Below are 23,004 nucleotides of genomic sequence, written 5' to 3' on the forward strand. Positions count from 1 at the left end.
AGGGCAGCAGGATTTCCTCCTTTCATGCTCTTTGGTTTAATATCCAGCCCTGCATCTTGGCCACTTCTTTCCTGCCACCATCTGATTGAAGGGCAAAGTTGAGTTGATATTCTGGATCCAAGGACACATATGAGTAGAGTCTTTATTTGGGCTCACAAAGACGACAGTGTGTTTCAGAGAACTTGAACATAAAGCTGTAAGTGAGTCCCTACATCTAAAGCAAAAATCCTGCAAGACCTGTTGCAGTTAAATACCCAGTGGCAAAGGTTACTTCACTTAAGAGTTTAGCAATGAGTGTATCGTTCAAAAAACACTGAAGAAAGCCCAGCTCTTCTGTTAATCAAGAAACAATTTCAGTGATTATAAATAAGAGATTATTGATGCAGGATACAGCACACAAGCCTGTTGAAGAGTGCAACATCGAAGACAAAAGGATCACAGATAAAAGCATGACGATCCCAGCAAGGATTCACAGCTAAACTGTGATCCTTTAATACCACTATGAAAATAAGCTTTTGAGTCCAATACAGCTGACAGTTTACCCCAAAAATATTACAGTGTCCTTCTATTAAACAAAATGATGCAAATCATTGGTAAAATCTGCATTTTTTTTTGTCACATTCCTGCATGAACCTGTTTTTTCCCTAACAATAAAAACAAAACAAAGAAATTATATAAATTGACAGCTTTTTGAGGCTCTGCACAACATGAAACTGTCCTATTTCAATAAATTAATGCAAAAGAAAAAAAAAACTGATGCAGAAAAATGTCACAATCACACCTGCCAAAAATAGGCATGCATTTGAACACTGGTTTGCTTGCATTACCTGCTTCAGTCCTGCGATGTGACTACAGCAAATGCACCACCCAACATCATCCGCTGCTTCCCCCTGCACCTCTCCTCCCCCCTTCATTCAATTTTCAGGTCAGCTCGGAGCTCATCTCAGCACTTGATCTCATCTTTTTTAACGCTTTGCATATGTCTCCCCTCCCTGGTCAACAGCGTTTAAAATTGTAAAAGAAACTCAGAATTAACCAGGAAGAGGATATTTCACACAGTAATGCTCTCCGGTGCCAAAATACTAAGCATAAATCACAATTTAGTGTTTAATGCATCTCAGGTAAAATCATGCGGATTATTGTTTGACTACACATGGAGGTGTGCATTAATGCGTGTCATATAAAATATTCACAGCTCTCAGCCAAGCTATTGGAAAGTCCATCACATGTTAAGCAAAGTAAGAATTGTGACACTGAGTCACGCTGTAGACTCAGTTTGGAAAGTGCAGGTCTGTCAGCAGCTGAGACTTAACATTTAGTTGCTACAGTTTGGGTCCCATTTCCTGTTTGGTTGCAAAACACAAAGTTTGGCAATCGGCATAAACAGTTTGACACATAAACAGTTTGGATTTTCAAATGAGGTGTATCAGAGCTATGAGCTAGAGGTTCAAATACAGTGGGGCAAAAAAGTATTTAGTCAGCCACCGATTGTGCAAGTTCCCCCACTTAAAATGATGACAGAGGTCAGTAATTTGCACCAGAGGTACACTTCAACTGTGAGAGACAGAATGTGAAAAAATAAAATCCATGAATCCACATGGTAGGATTTGTAAAGAATTTATTCGTAAATCAGGGTGGAAAATAAGTATTTGGTCAATAACAAAAATACAACTCAATACTTTGTAACATAACCTTTGTTGGCAATAACAGAGGTCAAACGTTTACTATAGGTCTTTACCAGGTTTGCACACACAGTAGCTGGTATTTTGGCCCATTCCTCCATGCAGATCTTCTCGAGAGCAGTGATGTTTTGGGGCTGTCGCCGAGCAACACGGACTTTCATCTCCCGCCACAGATTTTCTATGGGGTTGAGGTCTGGAGACTGGCTAGGCCACTCCAGGACTTTCAAATGCTTCTTACGGAGACACTCCTTTGTTGCCCGGGCGGTGTGTTTTGGATCATTGTCATGTTGGAAGACCCAGCCTCGTTTCATCTTCAAAGTTCTCACTGACGGAAGGAGGTTTTGGTTCAAAATCTCACGATACATGGCCCCATTCATTCTGTCCTTAACACGGATCAGTCGTCCTGTCCCCTTGGCAGAAAAACAGCCCCATAGCATGATGTTTCCACCCCCATGCTTCACAGTAGGTATGGTGTTCTTGGGATGCAACTCAGTATTCTTCTTCCTCCAAACACGACGAGTTGAGTTTATACCAAAAAGTTCTACTTTGGTTTCATCTGACCACATGACATTCTCCCAATCCTCTGCTGTATCATCCATGTGCTCTCTGGCAAACTTCAGACGGGCCTGGACATGCACTGGCTTCAGCAGCGGAACACGTCTGGCACTGCGGGATTTGATTCCCTGCCGTTGTAGTGTGTTACTGATGGTGACCTTTGTTACTTTGGTCCCAGCTCTCTGCAGGTCATTCACCAGGTCCCCAGGTGTGGTTCTGGGATCTTTGCTCACCGTTCTCATGATCATTTTGACCCCACGGGATGAGATCTTGCGTGGAGCCCCAGATCGAGGGAGATTATCAGTGGTCTTGTATGTCTTCCATTTTCTGATGATTGCTCCCACAGTTGATTTTTTCACACCGAGCTGCTTGCCTATTGTAGATTCACTCTTCCCAGTCTGGTGCAGGTCTACAATACTTTTCCTGGTGTCCTTCGAAAGCTCTTTGGTCTTGGCCATGGCGGCGTTTGGAGTCTGACTGTTTGAGGCTGTGGACAGGTGTCTTTTATACAGATGATGAGTTCAAACAGGTGCCATTCATACAGGTAACGAGTGGGGGACAGAAAAGCTTCTTACAGAAGACGTTACAGGTCTGTGAGAGCCAGAGATTTTCCTTGTTTGAGGTGACCAAATACTTATTTTCCACCCTAATTTACGAATAAATTCTTTACAAATCCTACCATGTGGATTCATGGATTTTTTTTTCACATTCTGTCTCTCACAGTTGAAGTGTACCTCTGGTGCAAATTACTGACCTCTGTCATCATTTTAAGTGGGGGAACTTGCACAATCGGTGGCTGACTAAATACTTTTTTGTCCCACTGTATGTAGTGTGGGTAGTTGCACTGGGATTGGTTCTTTATACAGGGGATTTTCATAAGGACAAAACAAAGTAGATTTGTTGAGCACAGGAAATTGTGGAGGGTTTTTAGGACTTATAGTATGTGACTTCCAGACAGACTGTTTACAAGTAACTGACTGACCAACAGCACCAAGCAAAAGACTTTGAACAGCTATCTTCTGTGTACTGAAACAAATTCTACCAGGAATAAAGATACGCTTGACAGCAAAACTGTGAAACACTTCTTTTACGCTGTTATTTTAGTTGCTGACAGTAGCTTCTTACCTGCCGCCCACCCACAAGAGGAGTATCAATCTTCTCATTTAGCTTGTGGAAAGACAATTACAAAATACTCTCACCGACCACTTTATTAGGTACAGTTGAACTGTTTGTTGACACAAATATCTACTCTGCAGCAACTCAATGCATTTAGGCATGTAGACATGAATGAGATGATCTGCTGAAGCTCAAACTGGGCATCAGAATGGAAAAGAAAGTTGATCTAAGTGACTTTGAATGTGGTGTGGTTGTTGGTGCCAGATGGGCTGCTGATCTACTGGGATTTTCCACACAACCATCACCTTTTTAGAGTTTATAGAGAATGGTCTGAAAAAGGGAAAATATCAGTGAGCAGCAGTGAAAACGTGTTGTTGATGCCTGAGGTCAGAAGATAACAGTTAGACTGCTTTGAGCTGAAAGGAAGGCAACCACACATCAAAACCAAGGTATGCAGAAGAGCATCTCAGCTACAGCAGCAGAAGACCACACCAGGTGCTACTCCTGTCAGCTAAGAACAGAATAATTAGGCTACAGTTCACACAAGATCATTAGAATTGGACAACAGAAGATTGGAATAAACTTGCCCGGTCTGGTGAGTCTTGATTTATGCTGCAACTTTTAGACATAGAGTCAGAATTTGGCATAAAGAACATGAAACCATGGATCTATCCCTATATGGTGACAGTGTACCCATTTTCTGATAGTTAATACCAGCTACAAGCTCAGCTAATCTCAAGCTTTATTTCTTGAACATAATATGAGGTCACTGTACTCAGATGACCTCCACAGTACCCAGATCTCAATCCAGTAGAGGATCTTTGGGATGTGGTGGAAGAGAAGACTCACATCATGGATGTGAAGCCCAGAAATCTGCAGCAACTGTGTGATGCTAGCATTTCAAGATGGAGCGAAATCTGTGTGGAAGGTTTCCAGAACATGCAGTATTAGTACGGTGTAACTGATAAAGTGATAATGGATATTTCCTAAAATTAAAGCCTTCCTCCATGAAGAAAGAAAAAAGTGAGAATGAAATGAACACACCTTCTGACTGAAACAAACAAACATACAATTAAAGACAACATAGTGCTCAGTAATGTGCATCTCAAAGTGGGTTATGAGGTCAAACACAACAGTCTGGCAAGTCTTGGAGAAGAAGATTTTAGGAGGTTCGGGATATTTTGTTTAATAGTGTTTGTGCAGAATAATAGATTCTGCTGATTAATTGAGCAAAAAGGACAATGGAAAAAATGATCTTGACTTGGACATAGAGACTCCAATCTTACAAAATCATAGTTAAAACAAGGTTGAAGTAACCTCAGTTCTGAATTCAAGTCAAGAAATCTCAAGTTTCCACACCAATAAATTCTTAAAATTAATGAGTACGTGTAAAGATGTGCGCTGTGCATTAAAATACTGCATTGCAGCTGTAATTGAACCTCTGCCATTTGCAGTGTTATCACTCTTTAACATTCAGTCAAACAACACATGCGAGCTGCTGCACATGCCAAGGGCTAAAACTCTGTAATCCTTACACCACTACCCCCTCTTTTTTAAGGGTACAAATGGTAAAATCAGGGTAAAGATAACCCGACTTATCCACCATCTATAGATCTCTCCCTCTCTCTGCCAGTTCTCTATGATAACCCTATTAAAATATTTCCTCTGGCAAATCCCTGAAAAATAAATCCTCTTTTTTTTTTTTAAGAAAAGGGGGGCAGGAGGGATGGTTTGTCTGTCACATGGAGAAATACAGTTGCCTTGGCAACCCCTTATGGTTTTACACTGCAGCCTGGCATTGCAGAGCGACTGGCTAGGATAAGTTTACTGGGAACATTTTGCGCTGAAGGAGGGTGTCAGCAGTTTGGAAACTGACTTGAAGGAAGTGCACACTGAAGGGACGTGTCAAATTGATCCAATGCAAAGACCCACTCCCACTTCAAAAACAGACATTAGTCACACAGGATTTTTTAAATTGATTTAGATCAGAGAACGAGGGAACGGCTACATCGTACAAGGGAAACTAAACATTTCCTTCACAGGTGCACTAAATCTGAATAACAGATTTTTATAAAAGATCACAGTGTGGGACTAAATAATCGTGAGCTATATTTATAGTTTTATTAGCCTGTGTCAGCTTCAAAGAGATTGACAGCTCTCAGTGGCCGTTTCCAACAGATAGGAAAGGAATTCAGTAAGCTGCTTCCCCCCTGTGGACAGTGGGCACCACAACACAACACAATCATCACACTTACCCAGCAGAGGAAGCAGGTGTCAAGTATCCAAACAGGCTGGTGGCTTCATGTATGAAATTCAAGGAACCTTTCAACTTCTTGCATGGATTTATGGTGAGATTAAAATGCTATAAAGAGAACAGTTATTAAGCCTTAAACCTTCTTTACTTTCTTGCCCACATGAAAAGCAAACAGCTGTCTGATCACAGCTTTTTATGATGCTTTACAGCAGGGGTGTCAGATTAATTTGATATCTTCTTTATTTCCTCTTACGTGGGCTGAACCAGTAAATACATGGTGTATAAACTATAAACCAGTCACCTCCAACTGAACCTTTATGTTCAGTGCAAAGAAGTCTAACTTTAAAAAAAATGTACAGTTCCTTTAAAATTCACATTTTGACCATCCAGTTAAAGTGGCCGTGAACAGACGATCAAATGTTCCACGTGATAAGCTTGGGCTTACATTCTAAGAAATAAAGGAATTTATTCTAAAAACAAAAACTATCAGTGAATTTACAGCAAATTTTCTCTTTATTACTGTGTAAAAAATTGTACTATAGAATTAATTATTGATACTGTTATTCATTTGAAAACTAACAATTAAAAAAACAATTTTCTTTCTTACTTACCTTTGATATATGATGGATCATCAGTTTACTAATAAAGGACACTTTATCAGTTACACTTTTCTGGTTCTGTCTGGTCTATGTTGACATGATAGCGTCATCGGCTGCTGTAGATTTGTCGGCTACACATCCACGATGACACTCAATCTTCATCATTTTCAACTCAATTCATTGTCATTGTTTCAAATTCATTTTGATCATCAAAACACTTTTTCCTTCATTGTATTTTAAGATTTTCATGTTCTGTTTTAAAATTGTCCACGTAACCAGAAACATAGCAACAGAAAATAAGTGGTTTTGCCACACATGTCGCTGTTTCTATGTGGTTCAAGAACATGCTATAGAAGATGACCTGTTTCTAAAGGACAGTTTAATAAACCCAAACGAGACAACTGTTACCTTTTACTCATAGAAATGGCTCAGAGTCGTGGTGTAATTCGTTTATTTCTCACAGAGTTCATTCATTCTCAGCATTTGCTCTGTAACTTCAAACCCCACTCACACATTTCACAGAAATAAAAACTTAAAACAGTAATAAATAATTTTGAATGTAACACCTTTCACTAGCATCGATTTGCTGATCCCACTGGTAAGCAGAAACACAATAGAAACGGTGACCACCTGAGCATGAGAGTGAGAACCATTACTGCACTTACTGACTTCTCCTACAACAAACCTGCTGATATCTGATGTATATCCAGTTAAACCCAGCCACAAATGATTAGTCCAGATCATAGAGGACAAACGAAACATTGTGCGTCATGCAGGGAAAAGAACCTCTTCAAATAAAAATGAGATGTTTACTTTATACCTCACACTGAATGTCTATACATGTACGATGCTTGACAAATTCATTAGATGGCCTAAAACCCAATTTTTTTTAGAAATTTTTAAGAAATTGTTTAAAACTAAAAAAAATTGTTATTTGTAAGGCAAATAACAAACTGAAACTACTAAATAGTCCTTATTCACCAATAATAACCAAACAAACAGAAAAACGTAATAATTTGTATGGCCTCCGTTGGCCTTGCATTGTTACTGGCATTGTTTTTATGTACGTTTCCACAGTCTCCTTTGTTACTGAGCTCCAAATAGTTTCCAGCTGTTCCCAGAGACTTGCTGTGGATGAAACTTTTATGCAATCTATCTTCAAATCCACCAAATCCCAAATTTGTTCAATAGGATTCAAGTCTGGACTCTGATTTGTCCAGTCCATCAGTTCCAGTACTCCAGATTCCTTCTCCTTGGTCAAATACTCTCTGCACAGCTATGAAGTATGTTTGGGGTCACTGTGTTGTTGGTATATGAACTCACGACCAATCAGTTTCAGTCCAGAAGGGATTCCATGACCCACCAAGATGTTGTGGTAGATCTTTATGTTCACGATACTGTCAATTTTCACGAATTTGCCCACGCCGTTTCCAGAAATGGAACCCCAAACCATAATGGAACCTCCACCGTGCTCTACTGTGGGTGCAGTGCATCAAGCATCAAAACCTTCTCCAGATTTTCGGTGATTATTCTGACCAAAGACTTCAAACTCAGACTCATCAGTCCAAAGTACCTTATTCCAGACATCTACAGTCCAGTGTTTGCGCTCCCTGGGTAATCTGAGACGTTTCTGGATGTTTGTGGGCCTCAATAACTGCTTCTTAGCAGCGACTCTCCCCTTTAAGCCCTGTTCATTCAGTCGTCTGCTTATGGTCATTCTGGAGACCTTTTCAGACTCTGCTCTAGAAGCATTTAGCTCTACTTGAAGATCAGCAGTGGTCTTCCTTCTGTCACTGGTACTTAAAATCTTGAGGTGCCGGACATCTGCGTCAGTCAGCTTTTGTTTTCTGCCTCTTCCTTGGCGCATTCTGTAAGTACCGGTCCCTGCAACTGACTCCAAAGCGTACTTGACCACACTGTGAGAACATTTTATGTCTTGTCCTATTTGTCTGAAAGACCATCCGGCATCGTGAAGTACTTTAATGCGGACTCTGTCCTTTTCGGTGAGTTCTCGATCTTTGACCATTTTGAGTCTTCAAACCGAATTCATGTTTTTACACCCAGATTTGAACCGCACACTGGACTTAACGACTCAAACTGAATATTCTGTTTGGTAATGCAAGTAAATAACTGTAATTTGGCACCTTCTATTAAATAAAAATGCTTTGATGTTTTTTCTTTGATGAAACAGAAAAACTGAAGGGCATAAATTTGAAAATTCATGGATAACAATAATTATGTTTTAGCATTAAAATATAATTTTAATTATAGAACGTGCACATACTGGTGGATTAACCATTACAGAAACATAAAAAAGGATTTGGGTGATTACTAATACTGTTAATTTAGGTCAGCTGTACATGTAAGACATAAAGAGAAACTATAAGCTTTCACAGCAACAATCATTCATGCTACAGTCCTCGATATCAGAGAGAAAAGGCGGGGGAAATATCTTCATGCACCTGACGAGCTTCTCCTGAATCGGTGACTGCTGGGCTCTTTCCTCCCTCCATCTGCTCCATCTATCGCCGCTCACCCTGTCTCATATCTGCAGACATCACCGCTTCCCTTCACCTGCAAAGGCGCCGGGCCGTGTAACTGGCGGCAAAAACGAACAGCCACGTTATTGTGTTGGACTGAAATGTCTTGAAGTGTCTTCTTTCTTCACATCGCTGTGTGTGGTCAGCCGGTGTTTTCTGATGGCTGGAACGTGGCAGTGCACACTATCCATTGTTAAGTGTTAATGCAGCCATTGAAGACTCAGTGGATTTCGATGTGAACCTATAAAGATATGAGAACTCTGTTAGGTAGTGCTAAATAAATAAAAAAAAGAGAAGTAGGATAGGATTTTTGACCAACTTAGATATTTGGTGATTTTTTTTTTTTAAATAGGCTTCCCTAACATTTCCAAAATTTGTCTTGAGTAGTTACTTATATACTTGTTTATGCTCTGCCTGACTCTACTCATATCAGCAGGTTCTTGCTCCAAACACCGTGTTGCTGACAGTGAAGTTGCAGAGTGCCCTCTGGTGGACAAACAATGCAAAGTGTGTTTATCCAATCTCTTCTTAGTATTTTCATCTTCATTTATTATTTTGATATCTACTTTTGAACTGCAGTTATATGAAAAATAAAGTTTTCACAGGACTTTATCCCCTTCAGTGAGAAACTAGGTCACCCTTATCGCTTCCACAGGATATAAGTGTGTAAGTAGCAGCTAGGAGCTGACGATCAGCTGCCCTTGATTAACTGATCATCAGCAAGTTTGACCACTGCATGAAAGCACAGCTTAGATTTGCCAAAGACTTCTGAAACAATGTTGTTTGGACAGACGAAACCAAAGTAAAAACCAACCACAGGATATTAGCACAAACACCTCACACCTGCTGTCAAGCAAGGTGGTGGAGGGATGATGATTTGGGCTTGTTTTGCAGCCACAGGACGTGGATGCCTTTAAGTTATTGAGTCGGTTATGAACTCCTCTCTATAAATCTTCTTGAGTCAAATGTGACAGCTGTAGCTTGGCCAAAATTGGGTCACGCAACAGGACCCAAAAAGGGTAGCAAATTAGAAGCAATATTTTTAATCTGGAGACAGATGAAACCTCAAGTCCCCGACCAGGATATCTGTTGCCTGCTTCAGATATATCAGTTACTGGTCAGCCAAGATGTGTGTATCTTGGAAATAATTTAAAATAAATAAAATAAGGAACAAATATTTTTTTTTTTTTTTACAGTTTCTCAATGTATCGCTAACAAAAGGCAGTTGTTTTGTTTGCATAATATTAACACATTTGGCAGAGTTGCCCAAAAATAATCAACATAATCCATTAAAGCCATTAATAAGCTAATAGATCTTCATTGAAAGTTTAAGGCACTAAAAATGGAAGCCAATAAAATGCTGGTAATAATAAATCGGCACCTCCTTAATTGAGAAAAGTGAGCATTAAAGACAAGATAAAGGGAGAATTTTCCTTGTATTAAGCAGCTTTAGTTTTAAGTACCTGTAACCCTTAAGCTTTAAATGTAGTTAAAATTGATCGTTTATCCGTCCATTAAGGATAAATCTTTTACAACGTGTCGCTCATTCAGGTAAAAGCAAAGGCAGTAATGAATCCAACATGAGGGGCCTTTGCAATCAGCAGCTGTCTCTGTGCCGTTTAGAGGGTTGATGACCGATTACAGCGGCTGAATGATTACCTGTAATCTCACATTAAACATCATAGAGGCGACGAGGTAGACATAGGGGAATCTGATTCGCAGCCGCCATGCGAGATCAAAAAATATCAACAAAGTCCTCGTCAAGCCTTTCGAAAATATTCCGTACGTCCGACCAGCAGAGCCCGAAAACCGGAGCACCAAATATGACAGACCCGCCATACAGCCCAGTCCGTTGGCTGGTTTCCAGGGTTAGTTTGTCATCTGGTAAGGCGAAGCGATGGCAAAGGTGTCACACTTCATATTTATATCACTCGTCGACACCGAGCCCCATTTTTGTCCTTTTTTTTACATCGATTGTGTTGGAAAATCTGCTCCACCCCGATAGCTGTTTACCGGGGACTCATTACGGTGTGACACACGGAAGTAAGAGTCAATAAAGGGCAACTGGAACCCCGAGGCTAAACTCTCAGGTATATGGTTCTTCATTTTTTTTAAAAACAAAAAAACAAATCACAGCTGAAGTACACATAAAGTGTCATAACTTCATATTCATATTTATCCAGACAGTAGGTAAAAAAAATACAAGACAACACACAAATGCTGTAGTTGCAATGGTTTGTTTTACATTAATAGATTAATATACACAAAGTTTAAATATATAAGATTAAAATTGATTGCAAGTGTGGAAATTATATTTTAGGTCTAATTTTTATTTATGTGAAATTAAGTGAAATGGTCGGACAAAATCATTTAGTTTTTAATTATTTGTATTTGTCCAAAGGCAATAGGTATAGTGCTGATGAGGAAGGAAACCTGACTTAGAAAAGAAACGTCCTTCATCTGAAGAATAATAACACATATATTACTAAGTAAAAATTGAAGTAAAACAAGCAAACAAAAGTGACAAGTGCATGTAAGAAACAAGCCAAATAAATAAACAAATGTGCCACAATCTGAAGCAAGGGTTGGCATTTGTATACTGCCTTTTTTTCATTAGTCTAGCACTCAGAGCACTTTCTTGTTGTGGCTCAAAAATGAGAGTTCCACACTAAATTGATCAGGGCCCAGGTTAACAATGTCTGCCTCCATAGATATCGACCAACAGGGTACAAATGGAAATGATCCTACTGCTGACCAAAGACAAAGGAAGAAGACAGACAAGAGGTATTTTTGGAGCCAGTGAGAGAGAAGAAAATGTGGAGGTGAGAATGGGGAGTGTAAAAGTTCCTGCTCTAATAACAAAACTCTTAGTGAATTACAAACAAAAGCAAAAACAAAGAAGCAATTTATGTTTACTGAGAGATCAGTGGGTCTTGTCTACTACATCCAAATACGATTTTGTCATGATAAAAAAAAAGTTGGGGTAATCACGACATAAGAATGATCTTTAGGGTATGGACAGATGTCTGGTATGCTTTGTACCACAGAAAAACATGAAGCTGGAGCAGAGAAACCTTTCAAATCCTCTTTTAAAGCTTAGCCTGAAAGACACAATTGAGGGCCAAAATTCCAACGCCATAGTCCATAGAAATTGCAGGGATCGTGTAGCTGACGTCAGTTCCTCGTTTAGTGTCATTCCATAAATAGTCCCTCCACTTTTTTTGTATTATTTGTTTTCCCACACTAAATTAAACAATAAACTTGAAATCTGTTATATTATAATACATGTCATTCAATCCTCTGAAATTCGGCTACTTCCGGTTGATTTTTAGGACGAAAGTCTGTGTGGGCGTATGGACCAGTGCACCGGATGTGCCATCTACTGGTGGTGTTGTAGACTAATTTTTTTTTTTTTTTTTTTTTAACTCAGGGGTGGTGGCCGCTGTTTTGCTTCATAGCTTCCAGATCAGCCTACGAAAGCATGGGAATGTAGGAAGGGAAATTCACGAGTAAACTCGCCGTAAACTGCTCGATAAAGTTAGTGTAAGTCCCCCCTAAGTTGTTTCGCGTCCCAGGAGCTCGGTTGTAGCAGCACAGGTCGGCGGAGAAAGACGCTCGTTGGGACTTTTCACCAGCGAGCAATCCCGGACAAAGGAAAAGAGACTCTAGCTAACGTTAGCTGGCTCCCGGGCTAACTTAGCATTCCTCTAGCCGCGTAGCAATGCAGGCCATAAAGTGTGTTGTGGTCGGAGACGGGTAAGTTCACCAAACCCAGCCGGGTATTCGTTTATATTAAACACCTGTTTATTTTTCTTTACCTTTTAAAAATGTAATTGTAGCTAAAAGACTGTCATCCGAGTAGCTGACGTTAAAACCCTTTGCAACAGATTTCCGAGCGGGTAAAGTTAGCTGCTAATCTTTTACTACCTGTTAATTTTGGCGACATGGGTACTCGCATTTGACTATTATATTTTTATCTATTTATTTAGACTATAGTTTTCATACATTAGGGTTGGTGGTATGAGTAAGTATTGGTAATACAGGCTGGCCAGTGTGCAAGTGGTTGACTAATCTTTCACTCTTAGGTGAGTCAGACATCACAGGGCAGGTCGTACATCCACAGCTTAAATTCAAGTTTCGCTATTATTACTTAGGAATTTAGCTTTTGTGTGTGTCTGTGTGTCCATCATCTCGCTGCTGTATTCCAGCAAGTCACTGTTAAAGCTACAAACACAGCGCTTTTTCAGCTTCCCAAAATTTAAGGGCTTCCTCAGCAGCAGGGGATTAACACACAAGCTAAGACAGTGACATTAAGATGTGCTAACAATATGTGGGAGGTAAATGCACTCATAACCGCTTGCTCTGGGTGTGGTAGATACTGCAGCAGCAAGACCCATTCAGAGCCCGTGGCTGTGTTGAATCTCTTTATTTTGCTTTGAGTGTAAGGGGAACTGTGCAGTAGACATGAGGGTAGCATGCTGAAGGGAACCAAGAAAGGTTCATATTTGGCAAATGTGCCTCTACCACTGCTCTCATGTGCTTTATCTTGCAAAAAGAAGAACTTAGAAAATAACACAATTCCGTTTTCCCAGAGTATTACACCAGGGATTTTTTTTGTTGTAAGCAGTGCCGTTTACTGATCTTAACACCATTTGTAGAAATGAAATTGTAATGATTGTTGCTTATGTCAGTATTTGTAAGATCTGAGCCCAGTCACACTTTTTTTTTTGCCTTCTCTCAATAAATGCTAATCCAACATCTTCTCTCCTACAGAGCTGTGGGTAAGACCTGTCTGCTCATCAGCTACACCACCAATGCCTTTCCTGGAGAGTACATCCCCACAGTGTGAGTATCTGAGACTGCAGCTCAGTGAGTATTTATTTATTTATGTGAGAATAACAGTCAGTAATTGGTCTCCACCCTCCTTACACAATCAATGCATGAGCAAGCATGGCATCTTGTTTTTTAAATATAGTCTTGCAGAGGAGGTTACAATCACAGCATTTAACTGTAACTACACCAGGAATACATGTTACAGGAAGTCAAGAAGAATCCCTGCACCTAATCTGATCCTAGACCAGCTGTGGAAAGTGTTGATCTTTATCGACCATAACTGTGGCACGAACTGGCTCTGCAGGCAGTTGACAAACAGGCTTTTGGTTCAGCCAGACTTTAAAAATGAGCAGTTGTTTTTAAGAGAGAGCAGAAATTGCAAAAGGGCACGATTAATCAGGGGATAGGTTGATCACCGCGTATTTCTTGTCCTTTTTTTTTTTTTTTCTTAGTAGTTATATTTCAACAATTTATATTAAGCCTGAAGGGCTTGGCTCATTTGCACTTCATCACTTCTGTCAGGTTCGACAACTACTCCGCCAATGTTATGGTGGATGGGAAGCCGGTGAACCTGGGTCTTTGGGATACAGCAGGACAAGAAGACTACGACAGACTCCGCCCACTTTCCTACCCACAGACGGTACAACAACCACAACAAAAACATAATCAGACAGTGTTGTGCTACAGTTCATGTATTATCCTCCATGCATAAACCAGAGTCTGATTTCTGAGAATGAATGAGGAAGTTAAAAGGAAAAAAAACAAAACAGAAAGAAACGCGCACACCTTTGTGAACACAGGATTCCCCTCCATCCCTTCCAGTATTCTTAACAGGAAGTGATTGTTACAGGCTCTGATTGCTTTGTTTTCCGTGTCTTACCAGGATGTGTTTCTTATCTGCTTTTCGCTTGTGAGTCCTGCCTCGTTTGAAAACGTCCGTGCCAAGGTGAGTAATTGCTGTATGTCAGAACGAGTGAAGGCTGGAAAGGTGTCAGCTTATTTATGTTTCATCCGTCCAGTTTGTGCTCTTGTAGTCTCTAAGTTTGCTTATTTTTTGCCTGTGCTGGACAAGCCACTGTAGATAGAAAATTAATCAGTAAATTTAAATGAAAAAATGAAGGAAAAAATCTGGAAAGTAGAGATGAAATTAAGAGTTTCAGCTTAATAAAACTTTGTTCATTGTGAAACTTTTGTCCTTGCTTGGCATTATACCCTTCAAGGACATAATTGGTTATTTTTAACTCATTTAACTCATTTTGAACTGCTGGGGGGAAAAAAAAGACACAATCCCCCATGTCTAGCAGTTATTTCATTTTGACACACTGTATTAACATGGACCCAAAACCACACAACAAACATAAAGTGGAGTAGGAAAAAGTTTGATTTGTTTTGTTATTTTGTTGTGAAACCCACAAACAACACATTTCTAAAACTACAAACATACAAATTTAGCAAACAACAGCGTAACATATCACACACAAAATGCCACACAAATTATTCGTACCGCCCCCAAAAATAGTTCCTGTTCACCACAAGACGGAGGGGCACATCACAGGCATGACACTTGGAGAGTGTATCACTCCTCCTGTTGTTCAGCTGGAGATGGGGCTGAGTGATATTAGGAAAATCTAATGTCACAATATTTTTTTGGCTATATCACAATACATGATGTATGTGACAATACAGTGGAACCCCGACTTACAAAATTAATTCGTTCCTGGGGGTCTTTCGTAAACCGAAAATTTTGGTAAGTCGAAGCACCCATTGCGGGTTTTGAGTGAGGCGATGCTGAACGATAGGCTATAGGCTAATTGCTAACTAGAACAACAATACGTCGTTCAAGTGGAACAGCGAAGCGCAAGTACAGAAGCCAAGGGGTTGTCACATGATTCGGAAGGCATTGTAGGCTCAGCCAATCAGAGCCAGCGGATTTCGTTACTCGGGCGTTTTGCTGTAACACGGACAGACATATTGCCGTTCAGTGCCTTCGTAACTTGAATTTCGTGAAACGGGGTATTCGTAAGTCGGGGTTCCACTGTATGTTTAAATAACCTTCAGAAACAGATGTTATTTTCAACCGTATAATGCCTAAAATTGCACAAGTATGCTCAACAACAATTCAATATTTTGTTTTCTTTTAATGCAAAAAAATCTGAATGAATTGAAATGTTTTATTTTAATGTTTTGGGTTTTTTTTTTGTTTTTTTTTTTTTGTAAACATCAGTTGCACAGACTTTTTTCATAAATGACAATATTGCGACAGTAAGTCTTTTTGTCATCAACACTCGGCTTTTACAAACGAAAGATCATAGCTACAAAAAAGCAATAGTTAAGAAAAAATAAAACAATTAAAATTAAATAGGTGCTGTTTTGTGCTCGTAACGTATAGAAATTGTAAAATAAAAAATGTAGTCACCTCAAATTACAGAACAAATAGTGACTATGAAAACGACTGACCAAGAACAGTCACAGGTATCACAGCTGGTTTATTTAACACTTTCTTTGGTGTGTGAAGAGATGCTGACATGCCGAATTTAAAACATTTTTAGTTTTGCAGTGGATGATTTGGAATAAATTCTTGGTCCTGTTACCTTTCATGGCAATAGTTTTACAGCATGTTTTGCAAATAACTGCATTTTGTTCGACATCCTCCTTGTGAAATCCAAACCCTCGCTCGTCTGAAACTTCTGCTGTCACCATATTGTTCCCTATCTGGTAGTATATGAAGTGCAGTGTGCCTGGTAGAAATGTTTCCTGTTGGAAGAGGGGGAATTAATGATGCATTCACAGCATGTGGGAGAATAAAAACTGAATTACATGCAGACAGCTTAATTTTGCCACGGCAATCTATACTCGATGGTTACGATAAAGCAATTTTAACCATTGTATGAGGAAAAACTTTTGATAAGTCCACCCCTTAGTGGAGTTAGCGTTTACATTGCAATCTGCCTTTGGTGGCTTTTTAGCTAGCATCTGTGACATTTAGCAGTTGTTTCTGATGCACAAAACAAGAAAAGGGTGTAGACTACACAGCAACTTTCAACTCCAAATGGAAATATTTCACAAACAGCTCAAATTTGCCCGCTTCTTAGTGCCACGTGTTGATATATATATATATATATATATATATATATATATATATATATATAAAAAAAATAAATATAAATAAAATCCTGTTTTACCATTTCTTCTTGGATCAAATGTGCCGACAGCGTTCAGGAAAAACATGCCTTACATTATTTCATTATAAGTTTGCTTTTACTCAGTCTGTCAACAGAATTTAAAAACTGCTATATAGTTTCAAGTCCACACTTTGGAAAGGCTCAGTGAGGCTGGATCTTGTTGCTATGTTGCTTGTTGCTACCCCCCCCCCCCCCAACAAGGGTGTAGCAGTTCTTCAAAATCACAGCTGGGGCACTACCTCATGTTTTTTCCTTTGGATGAGCTGAATAACAAAAAACATTGAAAATTTTTGTTTTTTTTTAATGATTCATTTCATATTTAGATGTTAATAATCACTGTATGTGGTGATGATTGTGCACTTTTGTTCAGATTGGCCCATTCAGTTGAGGAGGAGAAAACAGTTATTTTGCTCTGTTTCCTGTTTACCTTTTACCCAGGTTATCTTTAAATTGTTCAGCCTTTACCAGATTAGCGTGCCTTGGTTATTGGTTATTGGCATTACCCGCTTTGTGTGTGTTTCGCAGTACGGGAAGGTGGAACGCGGTGCAATGTTCTCGGTTTCAGAAGTACATCCCTATTATTCATGTGAGACACACAAGGAAAGTTTGCTACAGTTTGTCTACATCAGCTTAAAGTTAACACAGATAAACTAGAATCATTTCCTTTTGTGAGCAAATTAAACTAAATCAGTTTATTTTCTGAGAAGACCTTGATCTGAGCTTGAGCTTGAGTACCACAAGAACTTTGTGAATATGAAGCTTTTTTTTTTCCTTTTCTTTTTTTTAAATTTTTGATGAAGTCAGTGCAATGGTATGTATGTCAACTAAGCATAGCTGTCAATTAGAGCAGGGCGATATGACCAAAAATATTTATCACAATATACATTTGAAAATTTACGATAACGATATAACTGATGGTATAATTGACACTAGACAAAAGACTTTACAACTCCTCAACTTTATTAGTGCAAAAAAAAAAAAGAAAGTCAATGTATTTTCACTTAAACAAGCAGCTTTTTTAAGTGCATTAAAGTTATATAAAAAAAATTAACCGTGCAAATGCAATTCCTTGCTGACAGTTAAACCAAAATTTCCAGTGGAAATTGGCCGACACATCCTCAGCATAATCATGTATAATATCCACAAAACTTAAAAAGAGGTTATACACACACAATACGGTAATATTATGTTGAAGCACAGTTCGTATCACTCCGCGAGGCTCCTGCCTACGATAGCCGTAATGCTCCGACAATCCATCAAGCGGTGCGGGTTCGTAGCTTAGCAAAGTCGTACTGAAACATTTGACAGATTTTCGAGCGCCGTGTACATAAAATCGTTTCGAGGTCAGTAAACGCAACCAGAATTCATACATAAGGCACACGGGATTATAAGGGGCACTGTCGATTTTCAGAAAAATCGAAGGATTGATTTTAAGTGTGCCGTATTTTCCAAACAACACGGAAATAACGACGGCCCGCTAGCATGCGCTACCAAAAATAGAGCTTTGTTGTGTATCTGACGGACGAAAACCAAACCAGTTCCACACCACTGAAGTTGCAGCATTTTTACAAACCAATTCTGGTTCATCCGTTTCATTTAACGATCCACTTTCGCTCTTCTCATTCTGCGTCGCTGCCATGTGCGTATGTAAACAAAGGCACTGCGCAAGCGCGTTTTATCCATATTCATCGCGATATTTAATTTTCCTATCGTTGCCCAACATTACACTGGTATTACCGTGAACGGTATGATATAGCCCAGCCCTACTGTCAATATGTTGTGCTGTTTGTCCATCTTTAGGGTCTGTTTTTCAGCAGTGTGTTTATTGTGAGACGAAGGAGCAGATTGACGTTAATCTGTTGATTTTGATTAAAATAATTTGTAAATGTTATCAGTTAACCTTTACCTTTGAGAATTTGCTCCTTGCATTAAACCACTGTATGAAAGTCAACGATCTTTGTGCTCCTTGCTGGTCTAAAAATAGTTAACGGACCAATAACATGGAGGCTGGACTACAGATACATTTGCTCAACATTGTGGTTATTTTTACACAAACAAGCTGAAGCAGTGTGACAAACCTCACTATATATGCCATGAGTCATATGATTACTTTAGTGCAAAGGGAATGATAAACCACAGGAAATTACTATCTGACTCTGCAGTTCCCCTCAGCTTCACACAGCAACATTGTGTTGCTTTTCTTGCCCACAGCTTTACTGTCTTGGTTCACTTTCACTTCTCTTGCAGTATATGGTAAATGTGGATGCTGTGGGTAGCTGTAAACCCACTTTACACTGCCCGCTCCACACTAAACAACATAGACACGCTGGTTGCAACAAGCTGATGAAAATATCTGAGTATTTATGAGCTGAAGAGACAGTTTTTCAGGAGTTGGTGAAAAAAGAAAATGATACACTTAAATTAAAGAATTGGAAATAAGCATAAGTCCACATAATGAATGTACTGCTGGTGATTTTACAACCTATTTATCTCTAGGCTTGTCATGGGATTAGGCCTTACTCTAAACACATTTATCAACTTGTCACCCGTTTTACCATCTTAAGTTCGCACCAGGTCCACACTAGCCGGTTTCCATTGGGAAGGGGTCTAAGCGACCAACACATTTGCTTTAATCCAAAGTCATTTTAGCTTAGCAATGCTAACCTACTGCTTTGTCCAGAGTTTTCAGAGTGGACGGGAGCAAAGTAAACGGTTTAGAAAGCAAACATTAAGCCTCATTTGTGCTGATAAGAAGCAAGCCTTGGCTGTTTCACTCTTCCTCTTGGTGACACACAGCTTGACAGTTGTGTTAATTCTGCCTTCCCCCTTAAATTGCACCTTTGTTTTTTTGTGGTAATATGTATTTGTTTATTCAAGATGTCATAAAGTCACTCTGAGTATTCTGTCATTATCTGTAGAGTGGGCTGAGTTTAACGTCTGGACACAGGCGCAGTGACAGGGCTTAAAGTTAACTATTCAAACTCACATCATCTACAGACAGTTGGGAATCACCACTTATGCCAACGTATGTGCCTTTTAAGTGTGGGAGGAAACCCTCGTAGGCATGATGAGACCATGCAGATGCCACACAGAAAGGCCCTATATGAGTTTGGATGAGCAGAGAAAACTTTCACTTGATTAAAAATGGTAATAAGTCGGAGCTCTGATAACATAAAGTGTTAAAGATGACACTGACTTATCTGAATATTTACACCACTAACTTGTAACTCCTGTGTCTGTGCAGTGGTATCCTGAGGTGAGACACCATTGTCCCAACACTCCAATAATCCTCGTGGGCACCAAACTGGATCTGAGAGATGACAAGGATACCATGGAGAAGCTTAAGGAGAAGAAACTCTCTCCCATTACCTATCCCCAAGGACTGGCCATGGCCAAAGAGATTGGTAATGGCTTCAGTTGTCACTGATCCTTTTCTTGTAAATGGTCATGGAAGACAGATTCAAATAATAAACCAATGCCTTTCTGTTTCCTGTCTTCAGGCTCTGTAAAGTACCTGGAGTGTTCAGCCCTGACTCAGCGTGGCCTTAAAACTGTGTTCGATGAGGCCATCCGGGCCGTCCTGTGCCCTCCACCTATGAAAAAGAAGGGGAAGAAGTGCTCTCTCCTCTAAGACTTCCTTCACTGGAACAGTTACAGGGGAGCATGACCGCTAGTGGTGAGGGTGGCTAACGACACAGGAGAAACACACCAGTATACACACACACACACAGACACACAAAAACAATGTATTTCAGATTCTGTCCTTCTATATGTGTAGCTGCAACAGTTATACCAACCGTTTCCATGAAAACTCCAACATAGGGTCAGGTTTAGGGTAAAAGAGTGTGGACTATTTTAGACCCTAGTTATTTCCTAACAATGTATACTGTATAGACGAGACTGAATTTCTTGAGGCCTTCTAAAACGGATTGGATGTTTTGTAGAACGGACCGTGGAATGTCTTCAACTTTTTCTTCCACTGGTTGTCCAGTTTTTTGGTTTGTTTTTTGTTTACAGTCTTGGTAGTTTGTTTGAAGTGGAAGAAATTTTGCCAAATACACTCTGCACATATGCTGTATTTTAGCCGAAAAGAAATCCTTTGTTCTGTCGTCTCAAACCTTTAAAACACAGCTGACAGTCTGCTGCTGTTTCCCTGCTGTTCATATCAACCATTTAAAAGTCAAAAACTTCACTTTCTCTTTATGAAGGCAGTCGTCACTCCTTGCTATCAACAAACACCTTGAAGTAACAATCTGTGAAATTTAATTGCCTCCATTTTTTATGTACCATAACCTTTTTGCCAGTAATTAAATTTTGGCCCTAACATGATTCATGTTAATTCATTATGGATCGAATGAAGCCTGAAGCACAGAGAAAAAATTGAGTCTGGGGGAAAAGGTCTGCTGACACCAACAGTGCTACGAATCCCTGAAAAATCTCCAGTATTTTGTGCATTTGGCTCCAATTGGACCCGTTGTGTTTGTGGTATCTTTTTTGTTTTCCTCTTTGCAATATTCCCCCTAGAAGTGTTTCGACTGTATGGCTGCCCAGGAGTGCGAAGCTGAAAACTTGATTTTTGTATTTGGAAGAGAAATATTCAGGTGTTTTGGTGATGGGGAACAAGAGAGCCTTTAATGCTCTGTGGGCATTTATCCGAAACCTTTTTGTGGAGCACATTTGATTTATATGTTATTTTTATTTTTAGCATCACTACTGGCTAAGCAATGTCACTAAAAGAGCATTTATGCCTGCTAATAACAGTAACAAAGCTACTGTCGGTTATGGTGTAGTATGCAGTGTACTCATCTTTTTGTTATAATCATGTGATTTGACTATTTTGTATCTTTCTTCACAGAAGTTAGACTCACTCACTGTATTGTTAAACTAACACTATGAATATCTTTTGTTTATTACCTCTGCAGTTAATGCTACTTTAATCTCCCCACAATCCTAGCTTTTTGTAATTAATGCTGATAGCATGTACATGTATCATATACTGAAAACTAAGATTAGAATTTGCTACAGTTATATTTTTTGCCTATTTACAAAATGTATTTGAACTACTAGATCAGGGGTTAAGTACATGTTGCTCATCGGTATTGTATTCAGACTCCAAGCTGTGCTTTAATTCAAGCCAATGTTGTGACTCTTTAGTTTTATGGACAAAAGCTATTGTCACTTTTTGAAAAAGCCAATAAATTCCTGTAAAACAGACTCTGCTCTGCTCGTTTTCCTTTGATCTGAAACAAAAGGGATCCAAGTGCAGTTTACTCAATGGAAGATTATTGCCATACTCAACTGGCAAAATACTTCAGTTAAAACAGCCCAACAGTCCAGCATGTTTAATGTTATATTAAAAAAAAGTTCTTTAGGGTTTCTATTGGTCTTTAAATATTTGCCTTTGGATATTTGCTTATTTTCATTCCAGTCCTTTCACCAGACCATTTTTACAGGACATTTTAGTAGATACTGGGATACTTGAGATTTTTAAATCTCAATTAAAATGTTGATGTGGTGTCTTTTAATGGATTAAATCACTTTTAATGCCTGGCCAGGGCACTTTGTTGACTGCCTGTCTAGAAATTACAATAGTCGCAAACAGAGTCACCATTCGTGAAGGTTTGATTGTATTACGGTAGATTGCTTTAGTTTTAGGTAGCTGTACGTATTAAGCTGTTAGTTCCTTTAAACTCAGTTAAAATTCATCTTGTTTCTAACAGATAACAACAAATCTTTTAATATAAATAAATAAATATGAATGCAAGTAAATAAAGAAATAACTAATTAATGTTGTAGTTACTGTGTTGTATTTTAGATCTTTCATTTGAAAAAGTTTCCCATTGGGAAAGTTTAGTTTTTAATTATTTGTGTTTATTAAATGATAAAAGATATAAAAAAAAATTATATAAAGTTGTAAATGTAGAGTACAGATGAGCAAAGCCAGAAAACCCTATTAATAGACCTCCTGTATCAAAAGAATAATGACCAAAAATTACTTGGTTAAAACCAGGCAACAAGCAAACTGGCAAGGGATGCATGAGAAGGAAGCTCTGACTAGAGTAAACAAATACAAGACGCAAACATCAGGTCATAAAGTAAGAAATTAGCTATTTTGAACATTAATAAAACCTTCACAGTCATACCGATTAAATTCAGCAACAACTGATGTAATTACTTTGCTTGGATGAGCCTGAATCTTTTGATTATTTGACAAAAATGCCACCCATTAAGTTTATGTTGCGT

At 39.1% G+C, this 23,004-nt stretch overlaps 2 protein-coding genes across 2 annotated transcripts; one reads left to right on the forward strand and one right to left on the reverse strand.

Annotated features, from left to right (window-relative positions):
* Positions 1-6,640: 6,640 nt before the first annotated feature.
* Positions 6,641-10,786, reverse strand: smim10l3 (small integral membrane protein 10 like 3). The gene is made up of 2 exons (XM_004558313.5): positions 10,406-10,786; positions 6,641-8,987 (listed from the first exon to the last, which is right to left on the reverse strand). The coding sequence occupies exons 1-2, from the start codon at positions 10,583-10,585 to the stop codon at positions 8,967-8,969; spliced, it is 201 nt and encodes a 66-aa protein (XP_004558370.1). The 5' UTR covers positions 10,586-10,786; the 3' UTR covers positions 6,641-8,966.
* Positions 10,787-12,156: 1,370 nt separating this feature from the next.
* Positions 12,157-21,804, forward strand: LOC101485652 (ras-related C3 botulinum toxin substrate 1). The gene is made up of 6 exons (XM_004558312.5): positions 12,157-12,502; positions 13,520-13,591; positions 14,102-14,219; positions 14,463-14,525; positions 20,006-20,165; positions 20,262-21,804. Exons 1-6 carry the CDS (start codon positions 12,468-12,470, stop codon positions 20,390-20,392), a joined length of 579 nt encoding a protein of 192 aa, XP_004558369.1. The 5' UTR covers positions 12,157-12,467; the 3' UTR covers positions 20,393-21,804.
* Positions 21,805-23,004: the final 1,200 nt, after the last annotated feature.

The sequence above is a fragment of the Maylandia zebra genome, linkage group LG4 (assembly GCF_041146795.1).
Source record: "Maylandia zebra isolate NMK-2024a linkage group LG4, Mzebra_GT3a, whole genome shotgun sequence".
NCBI classification, from domain to species: Eukaryota; Metazoa; Chordata; class Actinopteri; order Cichliformes; family Cichlidae; genus Maylandia; species Maylandia zebra.

Bases quoted from the DNA above. Each gene is read 5' to 3' on its own strand.
- LOC101485652 (XM_004558312.5), top strand. From the start codon at position 12,468: ATGCAGGCCATAAAGTGTGTTGTGGTCGGAGACGG. The intron at 13,592-14,101 runs GTGAGTATCTGA...CACTTCTGTCAG, and splicing joins GGAGAGTACATCCCCACAGT to GTTCGACAACTACTCCGCCA. The intron at 20,166-20,261 runs GTAATGGCTTCA...TCCTGTCTTCAG, and splicing joins GGCCATGGCCAAAGAGATTG to GCTCTGTAAAGTACCTGGAG.
- smim10l3 (XM_004558313.5), bottom strand. From the start codon at position 10,585: ATGGCGGGTCTGTCATATTTGGTGCTCCGGTTTTCGGGCTCTGCTGGT. The intron at 8,988-10,405 runs GTAATCATTCAG...ATATCTTTATAG, and splicing joins TGTTTAATGTGAGATTACAG to GTTCACATCGAAATCCACTG.